Source organism: Muscardinus avellanarius, assembly GCF_963383645.1.
Source record: "Muscardinus avellanarius genome assembly, chromosome: 8".
Taxonomy (NCBI): domain Eukaryota; kingdom Metazoa; phylum Chordata; class Mammalia; order Rodentia; family Gliridae; genus Muscardinus; species Muscardinus avellanarius.
This window is the reverse complement of record NC_137794.1, coordinates 85,226,805-85,245,659: the sequence shown is the minus strand read 5'-3', so window position 1 is coordinate 85,245,659 and position 18,855 is coordinate 85,226,805. Positions and strand designations below refer to the sequence as shown.

At 41.0% G+C, this 18,855-nt stretch overlaps 1 protein-coding gene across 1 annotated transcript in view; it reads right to left on the bottom strand.

Annotated features, from left to right (window-relative positions):
• ENPP1 (ectonucleotide pyrophosphatase/phosphodiesterase 1) overlaps window positions 1–7,858 on the bottom strand; it is a gene marked incomplete at both ends in the record, with an annotated part of 80,918 nt that extends 73,060 nt beyond the window's left edge. Inside the window, one exon of the mRNA XM_080700743.1 lies at window positions 7,664–7,858. Coding sequence (XP_080556869.1) covers window positions 7,664–7,858 — 195 coding nt within the window. The remainder of the gene's footprint in view (window positions 1–7,663) is intronic.
• Window positions 7,859–18,855: the final 10,997 nt, after the last annotated feature.

Sequence of the window (18,855 nt, the reverse complement as noted above, 5' to 3'; positions counted from 1 at the left end):
CTGTGGTTTAAACCAAATGAGGCCATAAATGTAGAAGGATTCTGAAATCTTTAAAGTAACTTAAATAAAAATAAAAATAGTATACTTGGATGATTCTTTTTATCTATTTTCATCTTCCTTCTCCCAATTCCTAGTCTTAAAATATTATTAAATATACACCTCTACTAAAAGCAGATATGATATCAAACCTTTCAGTCTCAGGATCCTATCATGATGCTAAAATTTGTTGACAACCTTAAGAAGCCTCTTTAGATGACCAAAAAAATCTACAAGTAAGAATTGCAACAAAAAAATATTGGTTTGCTTAATTATTTCATGAGTTATACAATGGTTCTAAATGTTAACAATATGAAATCACTGAAAAATATGAAAAAAAATCACAATCCTGGACGTCTTCATGAGTATCATCAGAAAAGCCTTTAAGGATTGGGAAGCTGCCAAGATCACAGTTGCACATATAGGTTCTTCAAATTTTTAATTTTGCTCAGAAGCTCAGGTGGTGTCATGGGCAACAAACATCTTCATTTGTTTTCCTTGAATTGACAGGCTGATGGCATCCACTTTTGAGAAAACATGTGCCAAATACCCAACTGGGAATAACAGCGGCTTGTCAAAAATTCTTTCAAGTAACAAGCATGCTCCTCTGAGGTGGGGAGGGTGGCAGTGGTTCACTGAACTTGATTTTGCAATTGCCTTTCCTCCAGAAGAGGAAGAGTACTCCAATGTGGGCAGCTATGCTATAGGTATGCCTCCTATTTTGTCACCCAGAAAATTTTAAAATGAGTAATCAGAGTTTGACATAAAATCTGCTTTATCCAGGACACTTTTTATACTGCTTCATCTAGGAAATTCTTTTTGTTGAAATTCCTTTTTATCACATTACTTCAAATTCATGTTACTTGTATAATTGGTTCCACTGCCTTGGTTCCTGCTAAGAAACTCAGCACTGCTTTTAATATTAATGGAAACATCAACAGCGTGAAAGGGCGAATAACCTCTTACCATTGCTAAAATAATTTTGACTTCCAGGTCCTCCTGAAAGGCTCTTAGGGAACCTCAGGGAACCAATGAACACACTTGGAGAAGTGCTGCCTAAATATTCTGGCTGAAATTTTGTTTTAGCTCTATTGTCTTTTGGTTTTAAGCTTATTTACCTAAAATTGCATAAAGATACTCTAGGGGAATGTGAAGCTCTATTTGAAAAAAAAAATCTCATAATGACAGTTGTATTTATTTTGCTGCACAATACCATCATAAAAACCCTTTTTTCCCAGCTCCACCCCCTCTCTCTGTAAGAGACCACAGGCCCCAGATGCCTCATTAGACCCCACATGTCTGCTTTCCAAGACACTTTCCCAGGGAAAGAATCCTGCTTTAGGAACAAATCATTTTTCTCAAGAATCTTCTCGTGAGAACCAAGAGGGAATGATCTTTAAGGCTCCCAAATCACATCTGTATAGAATGTTTGCCAGCTAAATCTGTGCAAAGCCCTAAGACACAGTGAGAATGATCAACTGAGATAATGCTTGTGAAAATTCCCTCTGGCAGAAACAATGTCCTGTCATGGCCCACTATTTTCCTATTCTAGTAGAGTTAAAGGTGTATCAAGAAGAACTCACGTGAAAAGAAAGCCATTTCCCCAAAGATTGCAGTTCACAAAAACATGTTTTTATTAACTTAATGCTAACTAAAAGCAGGGTAATTTTGGTCTTTACCCAGGAATATTTAGTCATTGAATTACCTAAAGAAACACATTATGTCTCATTACATAAGCAATCTATGGCATTACCACACTAAAGATCACTTAGGTTCTAATTACTATTGTTTATATTGCGGTGGGAGAAGGAGAGAAGAAACCCAAAGGCAGACCAAGCGTAGCGAATCAAGATGTAACCTGCAGTCATCGCATGAATAGGATGACATTAGCCCTGAGAATAAAAACCCATTTTTAAAAGTCTTTCCACTTGCAAGTCTGAGACAGGAGTTCACGGCCAGCGTCCGCTACATAAGGAGGCACCCTGCAACTTAGTAAGACCCTGTTTCAAAATAAAGAATAAAAAAATCAGTCTGGGGGTGTAGCTCAGAGTTAGAAGGCCCCTGGATTCAATTCCCATTATTGCACACACACAAGTCCTTCCAGTTATTATAGTATCTATTACTTAATGACAGTGTGAAATTTTGCCTAGAAATTTAACATTGTTTCCACAAGTGGAATAAATGAACCACATATATTTGAATAATGTGAGGGACTTGTTTAATAATAATAAAAAAAAAAAGATTCCATGGATCCACTCCAAATTCTCCAAATTCTTATCTCTGGAATTAGAATCCAGGAATTTATGTCATCCCCCAGGTAGTTTCTGTGCACACTAATACTTGTGAGACCCAACTGAACCCTTCAATGCCTATTTGCCCATCTTTAAGTAGCACTGACTGCTCACTGTCCTGATGTCTTCCTGTTTGAGTTGTTGATGTGCTCAGGGCCAATTAAAAATATATGGGAAAGAGGGATGTGAGGATTGCAGGTTTGAGGCCAGCCTCAGCAACTTAGTGAGAACCTGTTCCAAAATCAAAAATAAAATAAGACTGGGGGTAAAGCTCAGAGGTAGAATGCCCCTAAGTTCAACCTCCAGTACCAAAAAAAAAAAAAAATACACACACAGAAAATGCTTTTTGAAACAGCAAAATGCTATATGAATGCTTATTATCACCTAAACTTTTAGCACTTAAATTTTCAATTCTTCTAAAAACTTAGTGAAGGAGAAAAAAAACCAATGACATATACTATAAATGTTCTTAACTGATGTAATGAAGCCTCAGAAAACTCAGAAACTTGAGAAGTAGAATGTTCCAGTTCGTAGCTGAACATTCTGGTTCCTCTTTTGAAAAACCTTCTTTAATGTAGTACCGCGCTTTCTTTCCTTGGTAAATGCATAACTTGGCTTTTATTTGATGCCAGGGGCTGTTCATGTGAGGTCAGCATTATGAGTAGCCGTTCCTGTTGCAGACTCATGCTTAGAAGCTCATGCTTATATTCTGCCTTGAGTTCCCTGCTAAAAAGGTTTCTTGTTTATTTTTCATTGTTTAGAATATATTTCACGGTCTATGGAGGCAAGTTTATTTTAACCAAAGGTAGGTCTCTAATTATAAGTTATATTCCCAAAGCTTATTTGTTTCTAAGTTGTCTGGAACTTGAAATATCTCTCCCTCTAGCAAAAAAAAAAAAAAAAAAAAGTTACGAATCATGATTAAGTTCTCTAGCTTGCCCAAAAAGCCCATGATAAATATAGATGCCCAGAATGGATGAAATACATTGGCTAACCCTAAAAACCACACACACAAAAAAATGTTTGCAATGGTAGTGATCAAACTGGGAAATAAAAGAAACTATTTTCATGTACCTTAAATATTGACACCTGAGAGGAAAGAGTTGCATGGAAGATAAGAAGCTGATAGATAAAACTTTCTGTAGATATTCTAGAAAGGTTCATAGCCCCCAGTTCTTCATTTAAAAGAATCCATAGCTTTTCATAGGCCGACCCCTAGGGTTCTCTTCAATGTCCTGATTTAGGATACAATGGGAACAGGAGAAGACAAAACCGAAAGTTGGCTGAAAAAGCAAAATGAGACAGGTGTTCAAAGGTGGCTGTGCATCCCTGAGAAAGAGACTATATGGGGTTGGAACCGCTGAGATATAAATGATGGGAGAGAAATGACAGGACACCATTCAAGACAGCAGGAAAGAAGAGAAAGCAATGCTGTAGAAAATCACGCCTACCAGAGTCATAAAGACTGAATGGGGGTGGACAGTGAGGTCACCAAACAAAAGCAGCCCTGGCACAGGGAAGGGAGGCTTATCTGGCCTGCGCGGTGGCTCACCTGCACGTCCTGGCGTGGCCACACCTGGGTGGTTTGGACCTGGGGAAATGTCTGATTCTGAATCCAAATAATCTCAGAGGCCCTGCCTGGCATGCTGATCTCAGGTGGGAATTTTTATTCCTTTATTACCTTTTCATCTCCCTATGGCCAAATAAAACATCCCAGTTGTGATCTTACCCCTGAAATTCTATATAAATGTCGTGTGTATCTGGAGTTCTGTCCTTCCCAGGTCCTAAGAGTCTGGCTTTGTATCCAGTCTTCCCATCTTGCCCATTTCCAATGCAGCTAACTCAGTCAACCAACCAAATGCTGGCGCTATGTGAGGTGCTATCTTAAGCAGAGCAGTAAACAAAACAGTCTAGTTGAGTTCCTAGAAATCCTTGGTCTAATTAAGGGTAGAGAGTTATCTTGAATATTTTTCAGGATATATACTAGTGATTAAAGTAGTAGATTACAAGGGAAGAAGGAAGAAACTGAGGGAATTATTAAATTTCACACCCAAATATCAAACAAAACCAACTTCAGCCTCTTAAAAAAAAAAACTCTTTCATGAAAAGGTAAGTTTTCAGTAACCACTATCCGTGCATAAATATGGCAGAAAGTCATCAACACACACACACACACACACACACACACACACACACACACACACACATACACACAAAACAAGGCTTTAGAAAACCTAACTGGAATTACAATGTAATTAAAGTTAAGTGTCTTTTGAAACTTATGTGGGAGAACAAGAAGGGTATTTCAAATGAATCCCCAAGTCCAGCCTGAGTGAAAGTCTCTACTTCAGCTAAAAACTTGATTTGGAATTAAGAAAATGCTCTAGTATTTAACATATTGCTATACTTTGGATATTGACTGTCTACCAAAGGTCCATTAGTTAAGTCTTGGTCCACAGGGTGCTTCTATTGGGAGGTGGTAGAACTTTTGAGAGGACGGGCCCTTTTGGAGGTCTTTAGGTTATTGGGGTATAGCCTCAAAGGGGACTGTGGGGCCCCAGTCTCATTCTTTCTGCTTCCTGGCCCCTGATGTCAGTGGTATATCACATGCTCCGTGCACTGCCAGACACCTCATTACAGAACCCAAAGCAATGAGTCCCTCGATCTTGGACCAGAACCACCAGAACTGTGCGCTAAGTAACCTTTTCTCTGTAACTTCATTGCCTCCGTATTTCATATGGTGACAGAGAGTAGATTAGCACACATAGATACAGAAGCATATAGGAAAAAGTCTTGGTTTCCCCTCTTGTGTCTTCCTCGGTCTGGCTCAGTGTATAAGCATTTCCAGACCCCAGGACCACAAGTCTCTAGAGCAGAGCTTGCTGGTCTTCTCTGAGGACCGAAGATTAAACATCACCTGGGAGAAGCAAGAGAGAGACGGGAACTTCCTTTCTTCAGCTACTCTTACACAACTACATTATTCAGTTTATCTAGAAAAGTGCAAAAGTCATGTTACCACTGATTATCTCTCTACAAAGCTGCTCTTGTGCTTATCCTGAGGACTAAAGCCGTGTGGCTGTGCAGTGGTGGCCTCTTCTAATCCAACCCTGGGATGCAGTTGGTCCAACCCATTTCTTCAGCTTTATAAAGTGTGCTAATGCTTAATCTGAAAAAGAAAGGAAGGAGAGCGGGAGAGAGGAAGAAAAAAGGGAAAAAGAGAGGAAGAGAGGGAAAGCAGGAAGGAAGGAAGGGAGAAAGGAAGGAAGGAATCCGATAGCTGCAGCTTTTCTCTAAAAGACATGTTCTAGAGCTCTCTGTTGACAGCAGTCGAATTTCATTTTTAGGGGGTGCTCTTCCCCGTCATTTGAGAGAAGATCTGGGGGTAGTAGAAGGAGGGTGTTAAAGGGAGGGAAAGAAAAATGAAGAGGTTTCACTCTCAGTCCAGTCCTTAAATAAGAGTTTCAACAATAAAGCAATGAGTTTGGTGAATGTTTACATTTTAATGTCCCTCAGTATTCCATCAAAAGATCAGAGGTAAGAATTCTTTCCAATTCAATGTATGTAACAGAAAAAGACCACACCTAGTGGGATTAAAAAAAAAAAAGCATTTCTGTAGTCCTATTGGAGGAAGTCCTAGGACATTTGCATGTCAAATGTCAGAGCTGTGTCATTAAAGCCTAATGAAATGCCATTGGCTGCTAAAGGCAGCTGTCAAAAGGATGTGGATGCCTATTGCAGATCTCTAAGTAAAGCAGGAAAGACTTAAAGATTTCACAACTGGAAAGCCTATTAAGACTTGACAGTCATTTAGAAATGGTTTTACATTAGAGTTGCATAGAGACTGAATGTATTGAACTGAACACTGTAGTGTACCCTAAACACCTGAAAGTAATGTAACGAAATAATTTAAGTGATAATCATGTTGCAAAATCTAAAGTCTTCCATCGATAAAAAATAAAAATGACTCAGTAGACTCAAACTAAAAAAAAATAAAGTTCTCATCAATATGGTTCTCTTAACTGACAGTTTAGACAGAAACGTGTCCTGAAATGCAAACGTCATGTGGGTTTGGACACTTATTCTTTGAACCTTAGGCTTATTTTTAAGTACTGAGGATATGACACCATCAATTTAGAATAGAAACTTTTGTTCCTCAAAGTGCTGAAATGTCTTCAAATTCCCTAAAATACAGTGAAAATGGAAATCGTTTACAAAAAGGAAACTTCAAGCATCGGAAAGACAATTTTTCAACAAAGCATTGTTCAATCATATTATGTAGATGACAGTTATTTTAAGATACACTATACACAGAAATCTGTGATTTTCATACAATACAGTAAAAGCAATCACATCTTATTTTGGTTTTGAACTTTCTTTGCACATACATTGCTCCATTTGTTACAATAATCCTATGTAATGTGCGGGAGAGGCGAGGTCCTATCTTTTTTGTGTGTATTTACCTCGTGCTGGGAATCAAGCCCAGGGGCATTCTACCTCCAAGCTACACCTCCAGCCCTTTTCATTCCTTGTTTTGAAACCAGGTTTCGCTAGGCTGCTGAGGTTGGCCTTGAACCTGTGATCCTCCTATCCCAGCCGCCCAAATACTGGAATTACAGTCAAGGCCAGCACACCGGACTTCAGGTCCCCATTTTCACACAGAAGAAGGCGGGGGGGATTTACAAGGCCCCCTTTTACAACGGCCAAGAAGCCCAGGCCTTCTGACCCCCTCAGTCCACCCATCAAAGATTTAGACTAAAAAAAAAAACAACTCCACATTTCAAAGAGTGGAGAGTGGACTGCAGATCCTCCCACCGTTAGAACAAAACAGCAGAGGGCGAACAGGTAGTTCTGCTAGCAAGCATGCCGCGGGTGGTTATCGAGGGAGCAAAGAATCACAGTCACAGAATGTGAATATCGATGGAATTCCTGGTGGAATTCCCTTGCAGCTGCAAGGAAATACCAAAACAGAGCCAAAGGAAAAAAGAGTTGCCCCGAGTTCCCGATTAAACTCCGGAGGTGGGGGTGGGGGGGAGCTCTGTTAAATCTTTGCAACTGGAAGCACTGGGTCCAGGTATAAACTCAGGGACGCGGGGCTGAAGGAGAGCCAGAGCCTCCCACAAGGGACTACCAGCTCCAGGCGGGTCGCGGGCCCCCTCTCCCGTTGGGGCGGCGGGGTTGGGTCCACTGAACGCGGCCACCTGTAGCACCCCGCTTCCCTGCCGAGGATCCCCGACTCCTAACAGCGGCATCCGCAGCTCGTCCCGCGGGCCCGAGAGGGGGGACCCCGGCGCAGCCTCCTGCGCGGCCCGGCGCGGGGCGAGCCCCTCGGCACCTACCAGCGACAGCACTTTGTAGGTGTTGGGGTCCTTGGCCGGGCGGCCGCGCGCCTTCTCCGGCGGCTCCTCCCCCAGCTCGAGGGGCGCCAGCAGGGACGCGGCGGCCGGCGGGTCCCGGGGCGCCGGGCCCTCCCGGGGAGCGCGCCCGCCCTCGCCGCCGCGGCCCCCGCCCCCCGCGCAGCCGTCCCGCTCCATCCTCGCCGCCGCTGCCGCCGCCCGCCGCGCCTTTAATAGCCCTGCGCCCGCCCCGCCCCGCCCGGCCCGGGCCCGAGGGCGGGGAGCCCGAGCGCCCGACGCCGGGATTATTTGGCTTCCTGTCTGATTTCGGGCTCTCTGCGTGTGGGCTATTTTGGGTCCTCTCCGTGGGCGGGTCTCGCTGCGCCCCGCGCCCCGGGCACCGGCCGACACTTGCAGGAATCGCCCTGCAATTGCTGGGCGGTCTGCAGAGGGCATGAGCTCACCGGCCCCGAAATAGAGCGGGGACTGGGGGGTGGGGGGGCAGGCGGGAGGACCGACCTGTGTGCTCCTCCGGGTGGCGACTTCGTGGTTCTCCCACGTGGAAACGAGCCCGAGCTCCCTCCAAGTCTACCCCGCTACCTACGCTACGGGGAAGGAAAAGACAAGCTTAAAATAAGTGGGTTTGCACTCAGACACGGAGAAAGGGGTGTTGAGTTCTCCAGGGTTTTGTCGCCGCTTCATTTTGGGGGGCACATTTCTTGCTGGTGCTTTTTGGCCTTCTGTCCCCAAGGTTTCCAGGTGTTGGTGTTGCAGTTTTCCTGGGGTTGCCACTGATATTTGGTTAATCACACTACGAATCCTAATGCGATCTGAAAGGCCGCCATAAGCTTTATTTTTGCCCTAGGACGCTGAAGCAGGAGCCTCTCATTCTCGATGGGGTTTGTTACACCTTTGATTCTACAACTTCTGCATTTCTTTCTCATCAGCAAAATCACAGTGTGCGAGGGAGTGAGTCTCGGCTGTGGGGGTGACGGGGACTCCGCTGGCTCTGATCAGTGACTAAGGAAAGTCACACCCCCCCCCCAAGCAATTAATTTTCTATTCATGTTGATTATACAGGTGTATACACATTTTTAACGAGAATGGATGTTTGACAGATTAAAATTTGGATTTTGTTCCCTTTAAAATAGATCGGCTGTTTTCCACTTTATATTGACTTCACTCATTCATTCAATAATGAGTCCTTCAATCTTTCAACCTCCAACTATATACACTGCATAAAAAGTGAATATAAATATCTTTCCCTTGAGTGGTCTCGGTCCTGTGAAGAGGAAAAGAGAGGGCCAACATGTAAACCAAAAAATAAAACCTAAGTCACATTTGTATGATAGAACTCACAGAGAACGTTATGAGGAATTAATAGGGTGGTTGACATTGGAAGAAGTAACAGCGACTCCTTGAAGCATTTTTCAACTGTGTGTGTGTGTGTGTGTGTGTGTGAGAGAGAGAGAGAGAGAGAGAGAGAGAGAGAGAGAGAGAGAGAGAGAGAGAGAGAGAGAAAAGGAATGGGGATAGAACCCAAGGACAAGGACATTCTACCTCGGAGCTACATTCCATGCCCTATTTTTATTCTTTATTTTGAAACATGGCCTAACCAAGTTGCAGACCGCCTCAATAAGTAGTTGAGACTGGCCTTGAGCCTGCAGTCCTCCTACCTCAGCTTCCCAAGTACTGGGATCACAAGTGTGTACCACCACACCCAGCTAACTTCTGTTGTTGTTGTTGTTGTTGTTGTTGTTGTGACCTTTGAGTCAGCTTACAAACTGCTCAACAGGAACAGGTTTTCAATATTGCATAGAAACACATTCTTTACCCCAAACTTAGCTCCAGGTTTCCCTTTGACTGTTTCCAGAAGTCAGAATCAAGGGCAAGGATTTGCTCCACTGGAACTAGTCAAATAAATACATGTCAGAACTTCTGAAAGCAACTTGACAGAGACTTTGCAAAGTGGCTTTGAACCTGACAAAACAAATGGGAGAAGTGTATTGTCTGCCACCTAAGGCAACCAAAGACAGAAGATTCCACCCACTGGAAAGTCAGGGCAGTCCTCAGGGTCACACACAGCTCAAACACCTAGGGACCAGTAGGACCCCCCAAATGGGTGAGGCAGCACCCCGCAGATGAGGCAAAAGGTGCAGGGGCTGTTCTTTCATAATAAAGGATGAGGCATTTTCTCCGCAGGATTGTGTATCATGAGAAGACAAGTCAAATTTTTCAAAAGAAGCAGGAAATGTAGATGTTTTGGGAACACTGCAGATTGCAAAATGTTGTCTGCAAAACTCAGAAAAACAATTTTTCTTTAAACACTTTAAAGGCCAAACAAAATGTAACACATCTGCAGGGTGGACCCGGCAGACAGGCCAGGCCACCAGGATGTGGTTTCTGCCTTCTTCTCCTGCCTGGCGTGGACCATCTGGGACTTTTATGGATAATTATAAAATCCCAATTAAAGTCCTAAAGTCAGAGGAATAAAAAGCAGGTCCAGTAGGTCACTCCTTTGCTTAGCTTATAGATATTGCAATGCCTTTGATGAAGTCTTGCCAAAGTCTTGTTTATTCTAAATGGTCAGAGGGATGGCTTCACACTCCAAAGTACAATAAGGTCAGGGGACCTAAAAGGGCAACACAACTGCTCTGGGAAGTGCAAAGGTGAACAATGACTTTCATCTTTATTCCCAAATCACTCTGCTTTTGTGATTGAGGACTGTGCTTTAGTGCGACAGTAGAGATGAAATGTTAAGGGTTTGTGATTTCTTAAGTCTTTACTATAATACTTGAGTATTTAATCATTCCTCCCTTGGGGCCTGAAGCCATAATATTGATAAGGTCAGAATACTAAGCAAAATCAATATACCTATGCTTCAGCTATGCCTTCTCTACATGAGAAACAACTCTCAGCTTTCAAAAATAAAATAGGACATAATTATTTTAGCAGCTGCTTCAGCATGTCTGCAACTTGCTTCACTTTGTTAGCTTGAAAATAGAGTTAGGGGGTTTATAAGAGGGAGGTAAAATCACCAACCGGGTTATAAGAGACCGCTGATTCAGACCCGGCCCCTCTGGTGAGTCAGCCGGCCGTGGGGCTGATGGGCTTGGGGTCTGGAGAGTTGTGCTTAGTCCTGATCTGCCGACTGAGTCACGTGGCGGATCGGAGGCACCGCTGTTTTATCGGCATGCCGATTCTCTCGCGACATCTATAGTCTCAGGATGTTTGGAGTCTCGAGGCACCTGGAATCTCGCGACATCTTCACTTCTGGCTTCTGGGGTTCCGCCTCCTGTTCGTCTGTGAGATCGCGTGGGGGAGGGACCCGACTTATCACACTTCACTAGTACAATAGTAAAGACACCTAGCCAAGTCTAAAATGAGAAACCCACAAGGTTCTTTTAATCTTTTTTCTTTTTTGTGTGTGCCTTCATTGGTGCATTACAGTCTCACATCATAAGGTAAATCATGTTGACAGTGACATACATGCACACGCTCGTGGTGCCCCTGCCTCCCCACTTCCCTCCCTCCCAATACCGAGCACCCAGATCCATGTTGGTATATATTCACACGTAGACACAATTCTATGGTAGTCTTTCTATTAAGGAACCTCAGTCTCCCCCACCACCACCCTTATATCTCCTCCCTGGCTCCCCTGAGGTTTCTCCTCATCATCTGAGTCTCTCTTGTATCCCAATTACTCCCTATCCTGCACATGTTAGAGAAAACATATGGCCCTTCATTCTCCATGATTGGCTAATCTCACTTAACATAGTATTTTCCAGGTCCTTCCATTTTCTTGCAAATAATGCAATTTTATTTTTTTTTATTACTGAGTTCCTTTAATCTTTATAAGGTTGGGGGCATTTTTTTTGCAAATGCAAGAAGATTGGAGAACTACATGACCTTGAACAGATTATAAGATGTTTTCAATGCTCAGTTTTCTCATTTATAAACTAATCTTACAAGTCATATTGCAAAATTATTCTGATCTCTAAATGCTAGCAAAATGTTTTATATTCCCCCCAACTTTACAACTTTACGTAATAATTTCAATCTATTTTTCTATACTCAAACCTCCCAATTTGCATAACAATTTTGACTTACTTTTACATATATATATATATATATATATATATATTTTTTTTTTTTTTTTTTTTTTTTTGCGGGTGTGGGGATGATACCCAGGAGCATTGGACCTCCGAGCTACACCTCCTGCCCTATTTTTTATTCTTTATTTTGAAACAGGATCTCACTAAGTTGTAGAGGGCCTCACTAAATAGCTGAGGCTGTCTGCGAACCGTAATCCTCCTGTCTCAGCCTCCCAAGTGCTGGGATTACAAGCGTGCGCCACCACGCCCGGCTCTATTTTTGCATATTTATAGCTACCCCTAACAGAATAAAATCATTTAATTTTTCATAAATTATTTATAGTTTATATATAATCTCTAGGAAAAGGACTTCCATTGGACATGCATCTACCTGGGAGAAGTAAGGTATACTTGCTTCCCTGAGATGGAGGAGAGATGCTTACAAAAATCGGGTAACAAAATAAGTGACATGAGCACAGAAATTTAAGATAAGATGGGAGTAACAGAAACTATGGAAAATGAAAAATGCCTACCCTATCTCAAAAGGGAGTTGGTGTCCAATTCTTGGGTTGTATACAGGCTCTGCCACCTGCAACCATTTTCTCTCTATGCTTCTACTTCAAACAAAACCTAGGGTTTTCAGATAGGAATATTTGATAGTTTTATTACAGTATAATTTGCATGTTATAAAATTTATCCATTATAAGCATACAGTTCAATAATTTTTATTAATTTATACAGTTGTGCAATATTAACACAATCCAGTTTGGGAGTCTGTCCACAGCCTCAAAAAAAGTTTTCTCCTGAGGATCGCGCAGGTTCAAAGCCAGCCACACTGGCTTAAGAGACCCTGTTTCCAAATAAAAAAGTATAAATAAAATAGGTCTGGGAGTGTAGCCCGGAGGCAGAAATGTTTCCAGGAACCCCAGTACCACCAAAAAAAAAAAAAAAAAAAATGTTTCCTCCTGAACCTTTGCAGTTATAAACCAACCCAGCTCCAGACTTCAGCAAAGACTGCTATATTTTCTGTTTATAGTTTTACCTTTTCTAAACAATTAATATAAATGGCATCGTACAATGTTTTGTATCTGGCTTCTTCCACTTAGCATACTGTTTAGACATTTTATTCATGTTTATGCATGTATCAATAGCACCTTTTTATTACTAAGTAGTATCCCATTGGATAATGTATCTATCCTGTTTTATTTATCTCTTTAGCAGTAGCCAGGTATTTGGATTGTTTCCATTTGGAACAATTATGAATAATGTTGCTGTGAACATTCATGAGCATGTCTTTGTGAATCTGTATTTTCATTTCTATTGTGTGTATAACTGGGAGTGGGATTGCTAAATCATATGTAAATTCTATTTAATTTTTTGGGAAAATGCTTATCAAAGTGGCCATTCCATTGCACATTCCCACCAGCAAAGTGTAAGGACACATTGTTAATTTCTATTTTTAAAAGAATGTATATTTTAAAGTGTGTGTGGGGGGGTGTGATGCAAGCTTGTAATCCCAGCATTTGGGAGGCTGAGACTGGAGGATCGCCTCAGCTACTTAGGCCCTCTGCAACTCAGTGAGACACAGTTTCAAAATAAAGAAGAATAAAAAATAGGGCAGGAGGTATAGCTTAGAGGTCGAATGCTCTGGGTTTCACCCCCACACCCGCAAAAAAAAAAAGAATGTATATTTTAAAAAGATTGTGTTAAGTCTATAAATTAAATCAAAGCCGGGCGTGGTGGCACACGCTTGTAATCCCAGCATTTGGGAGGCTGAGACTGGAGGATCGAGATTCGTGGACAGCCTCCTCTAATTAGTGAGGCACTCTGTAACCTAGTGAGACCCTGTCTCAAAATAAAGAATAAAAAACAGGGCAGGGGGTGTAGTTCTGAGGTCGAATGCCCCTGGGTTCCATCCCCAGACCCACACACACAAAAAAAAAAAAAAATCAAGAAAAATTGTTTTCTCAGCATCATTTAGTCTTCTAACCTACAGATATGCTATACTCCTCCATTTATTTAGGTTGCTTTTAGGTTTTCTTGACAGTGTATCATAATTCTCACTGTACAGATCTTTCCTTCTTTGGTCAATTTTATCCCAAAGTATCTTATATTTTTTATGATATTGTGAATGGAATTATTTTTCTGAGTTTCACATTCAACTAATTGTTGAATTGACAAGGTACAGCATTATAATTAGTTTTGTGTATTTATTTGGTATCCTGTGACCTTGCTAAATTTGATTATTAGTTCTAATAGTTTTATTTAGCTTGGTTTCCTTGGAATTTTCTAAGATTCCTTAGGATTTTCTAAATGTATGCATTTAAAGCTATAAATTTCTCTGTATAATGTATAATCTATACATTATATATTAGAGGTAAAATGATTATTATTGAGAGTATCGTCCATTTTTATACTTGGATTTTGCAGAATTTGCCACCCTGTTCACACCTCTGTAGGTAGAAATCCATCACAGATTTTTAAATAAATGCTGAAAATTTGGACATTTATTTGAATTTTTAAATATTGGTAGCCGAGTCAGTATTTTTTAAAATATCATAAAGATCAACAAAATGTATGGAACTGATTGATCCCTAAACTCCAAATTTGCAAACTTTAAGGGACTATCAGGTATGCCTGCCAAGAAACAAAAATTTCCCTTTGTGCTCATTTCAAATCTAGGTGAGGAATTCCTTTTCTCTGCAAATGTGTACACTATAATGTCTAAGCGTATTATTTATATCCCTTTCTACCTCTTTCGGGTAACTCAGTAATTGGGGTACTCTATAAAGAGGCAAATTTATGTTAAGGATATCTAAGGTTTGAGAATATTAGGTAGGATGCGTTCCTCAGTACATAATTGGTGTGTTGTTCTGGAAGAATGTTGATTTCGTGCTGGATAACAAAAATAGACAATGTCCACTACGATCTCTTTGGATCTTTATTGTTAAAATTTCCTAAGCATTATGAAGTCTCCTGGACAGTTTCATCTGAGGCAGCAAACTGCTACTAAAGGCAAAGTCTTTCTACTTACCATAAGCATTATGCCTATTCTTTGGAAAGCCTTTGGAGTTCTAAGTATGTGTACAAAGACACAAATCTACACATTGCTATTCATACTTATATAAATGATTCAGCCTTCTTCTAACTTCCTCTAAGTGTTTCTCCTGCTGAATCACTAGGGATTGAGGTAGAGATGGGGAAAACTAAGCCTCGTGCTCCCATCCCTTTCAGCATCTTTGGTGTAATTCAATATTTGGAGATAGCTATGCCCATTCTTCCTGGTTTCTCCCAATTCTTCCCCCCAGACGTTAGCTAGCAGGTTTGGACAGGGCTCTTATGTCAACGTGAGATGTGACTTTGCCTGGCTCACTTCTCTTTGAGGTCTTCCTTAGATCCCCGCTGATCTGTGTCATCAGTACCTAGTCTGAGGTGGCCCCTCGGCAGCTTTCACTTGTGTTGACCCATGTGCTTCTGGTAAAGTGGTGTCTTGTTTTCTTAGCTCCACCAAGGTTCAGGAGTTCAATATAGCTAACTAAACTCTACCTCTGTTGATGGTAGAGCTGTGGGCAACTCTGAGTCAGCCACATCCTCCATCCAACAATGGTATATCTAGCTTCCTGAGCTAGAGTCACTTAAAGTGGCTTATCTTTGACTCTGAGGTTTTTCCACTTGCTCTTAACACAAATAACTTCCAAAGCTACACCCATGCGCGCACACACACACACACACACACACACACACATACACACACACACACACACCACACACATGTGGGAACTTCTGGGTTGCTGTCTTTCTACAGAAGAGTCAGTGGAAGCTCCAGGATGCTACCTTAGATTGCTCCTGTACACACTGGAGCTATGTTTTACTCGGAAGAACTCCTTCGTATCGATGTGGGGAAGCATTCGGCCAATAGGCACCTCCATAAAGCCCAATCAGGAAGCAAAGTAAAAAACTCTGCTGTGGACTCTGTTCAACGTAGCCCCAACTCTGAGATTCAACTCTCCAAAGGCAAAGCCATCATCAAGGTGTGTCGCTGAGGGATTCCCTTAACTTCTTTGTCTCCTCTCCACACTGACAACGTCAAAAGAGTCAACTTCCTCTAATCCCAGGATGGCAGGGACTCTGTGTACATGGTCTCCTGACATTTTTATTCCCATAGCTTATGGAAACTTAATATTCAAGTGTCTCAGGCCTCGCTCTTAATATGTTTGTGAAAACTTAAAGTCTACAATAATAATTTCTTTATTTTTATATATTTGTTGTAACAAAGCCAAGATCCCTGGCCTACCTTAACCTCTCTCCCTCTCCTCTGAGGCAAGTAGATATAGTTCTGGTTGATCAAGGATCAGATCAAAATCATGTTTATTTTAAAACATTATTACCAAGTTATATCTTTGCACATAACAGCTACATATCATATGAATGAAGTAGAATGCCCCTTGGGTTCAATCCCCAGTACACACACACACACACACACACACACACACACAGAGAGAGAGAGAGAGAGAGAGAGAGAGAGAGAGAGAGAGAGAGAGAAAGAGAGATAGGGAGAGAACTTGACATTTTTAAATTTAACAGAAGAGACTTTGATTTTTTTTTCCCCCCTACTCATGTAATCATCAAAGCTGCTTAGGGTGGTCATGGGAAAGATAAGATTAAGCCTTCAACAAGTACTTGCTCTTTGTTGTGGTCGAATCTTAAATGGCCTTCAAAGGCCCATAGGTGCAAGCCGCAGTCTCCTACCTGGTGTGGTGTATCAAGTTAATTGTTTGGGTATGTTGAAACATCCTTGCATCCCTGAGATGAATCACCTGATTATAGTGAATAATCTTTTAAATACACTACTGGATTTGGTTCACTAGTATTTTGTTGAGAACTTTTGCATCTGTAACTTTCAAGAATATTAACCCATAATTTGTTTATTTGTTTTTTACATTCTTTTCTTGTTTTGGTAACAGAGTACTGGCTTTATAGAATGTATTGGCTTTGTACAATGTGTTTGGAATAATTCCTTCCTTTTCTTTTTTTTTTTTTGTGATACTGAGGTTCCTGTAAACCTTTCTACCTCCGGGTTACACTCCCATACCTATTTTATATTTTTATTTGGAAACAGGGTCTCTTAAGCCAGTGAAGCTGGCTTTGAACCTGCGCAATCCTCCAGAGTCTCTGCCTCCCAAGCGCCGGGATTACAAGCGTGCGCCACCACGCCCGGCTCTATATTTTAATAATAGAAAAAGAATTGGAATCATTTCTTCTTCAAATATTTGATAGAGCCAGGTATGGTGGTACACACCTATAATTTAAGTATTTGGGAGGCTGAGACAGGAAGATTATAGGTTTGCAGCCAGCCTCAGCAACTTATTGAGGCCATCTGCAACTTACTGAGATCCTTTTTCAAAATAAAAAATGGGGATAAGGGATGTAGCTCAGAGGCAGAGTGCCCTTCAGTTCAATCTCCAGTACCACACACACAAAGAAGAAGAAGAAGAAGAAGAAGAAGAAGAAGAAGAAGAAGAAGAGGAGGAGGAGGAGGAGGAGGAGGAGGAGGAGGAGGAGGAGGAGGAGGAGGAAGAAGAAGAAGAAGAAGAAGAAGAAGAAGAAGAAGAAGAAGAAGAAGAAGAAGAAATTGGTAAAATTTAGCAGTGAGGCCATCTGTTTCTAGGCTTTATACCATCTTTCTTAATGTGGAAATGACTTTATAAAAATTTAATAACATTTTTAAAAAATATAAACTCTAAGAAAATTGCAACCTTAAAATGTTTAAATTGTTGCATAGCAGAAATAGAAAATATTCCAAGCCATGCCCTCACTAATAATATGATAATTGCTAATCAAAGAAACAGACTCGGAAATTAAGAGGATGATGGTACTGCAGATAAAGGTTTTAAAAAGCTATTACAAATATTCTCCATATATTAAAAATGTTAGAAGAGTAGAGAAAGACATCAATAAGAGGAAGAGAGAATAAAATGTACCCAAGATAGCTAAATGTGGTTTCTTGAGGTGAAAAAAATGTATCTTAAAAAAAAATGCTGGATAAGCCAGGCGTGGTGGCACACATTTGTAATCCCAGTGCTTGGGCGACTGAGACAGGATGATCACACAGGTTCAAAACCAGCCTCAGCTACTTAGGCTCTGAGCAGCTTAGTGAGACCCTGTTTCCAAATAAAGTATAAAATAGGTCTGGGAGTATAGCCCTGCGGTAGAAAGCCCCTGGGTTCCACCCCCAGTACCACAAAAACAACAAAACAAAAACAACAAAACACAAAAAACCCCACTAGTAGAATTAATTATATATATATATATATATATATATATATATATATATAGTTTTAAACATACATATGTTTGAAATAAAAGATAGGAAAAATAATTCAACTGAAGGCAGGGAATAGAAATAACCCAAATAGCTGGGTGTGGTGGCGCACGCTTGTAATCCCCGTGCTTGGGAGGCGGAGACAGGAGGATCGCGCAGGTTCGAAGCCAGCCGCTCTGGCATAAGAGACCCTGTCTCAAAAATATAAAATAGGTCTGGGAGTGTAACCCAGAGGTAGAAGGGCTTCCAGAAACCCCAGTACCACCAAAAAAGAAAGAAAAGAAATAACCCCAATAAGTATATAGAAGAAAAAACTCATAAAAAATTAACAATCTTCAAAAAATCATCAAAAATTAACAGGACATGAGGGACCTGAAGGATATGTAATTAGCATACACATATAAGAATTTCAGAAAAGTATATTTTTAAAAATTGGAGAGATAATAGGACATAATTTTCCAATTTTGAAGAAAAGCATAAACTCAAATTTCAGAATTTTAATAAAGCAAAGCAAAATACACACACACACACACACACACACACACACACACACATACACACACACACACACAGATACATCATAGTCAAATTTCTTTAAACTAGCGTTAAAGAAAAATCTTGAAGGTAGGCCAAAGGGGCAAAACACACTATAGGCAGAAAGAAAAAAAGATAAACATTTTAGCAGACCTTTGTCAGAATGAATGCTGGCCAGAGACAATGCAGAGATATCCTAAGTAGAGAAAGAGAAAACACCTATCAACCTAGTTCTTTACCTAGAA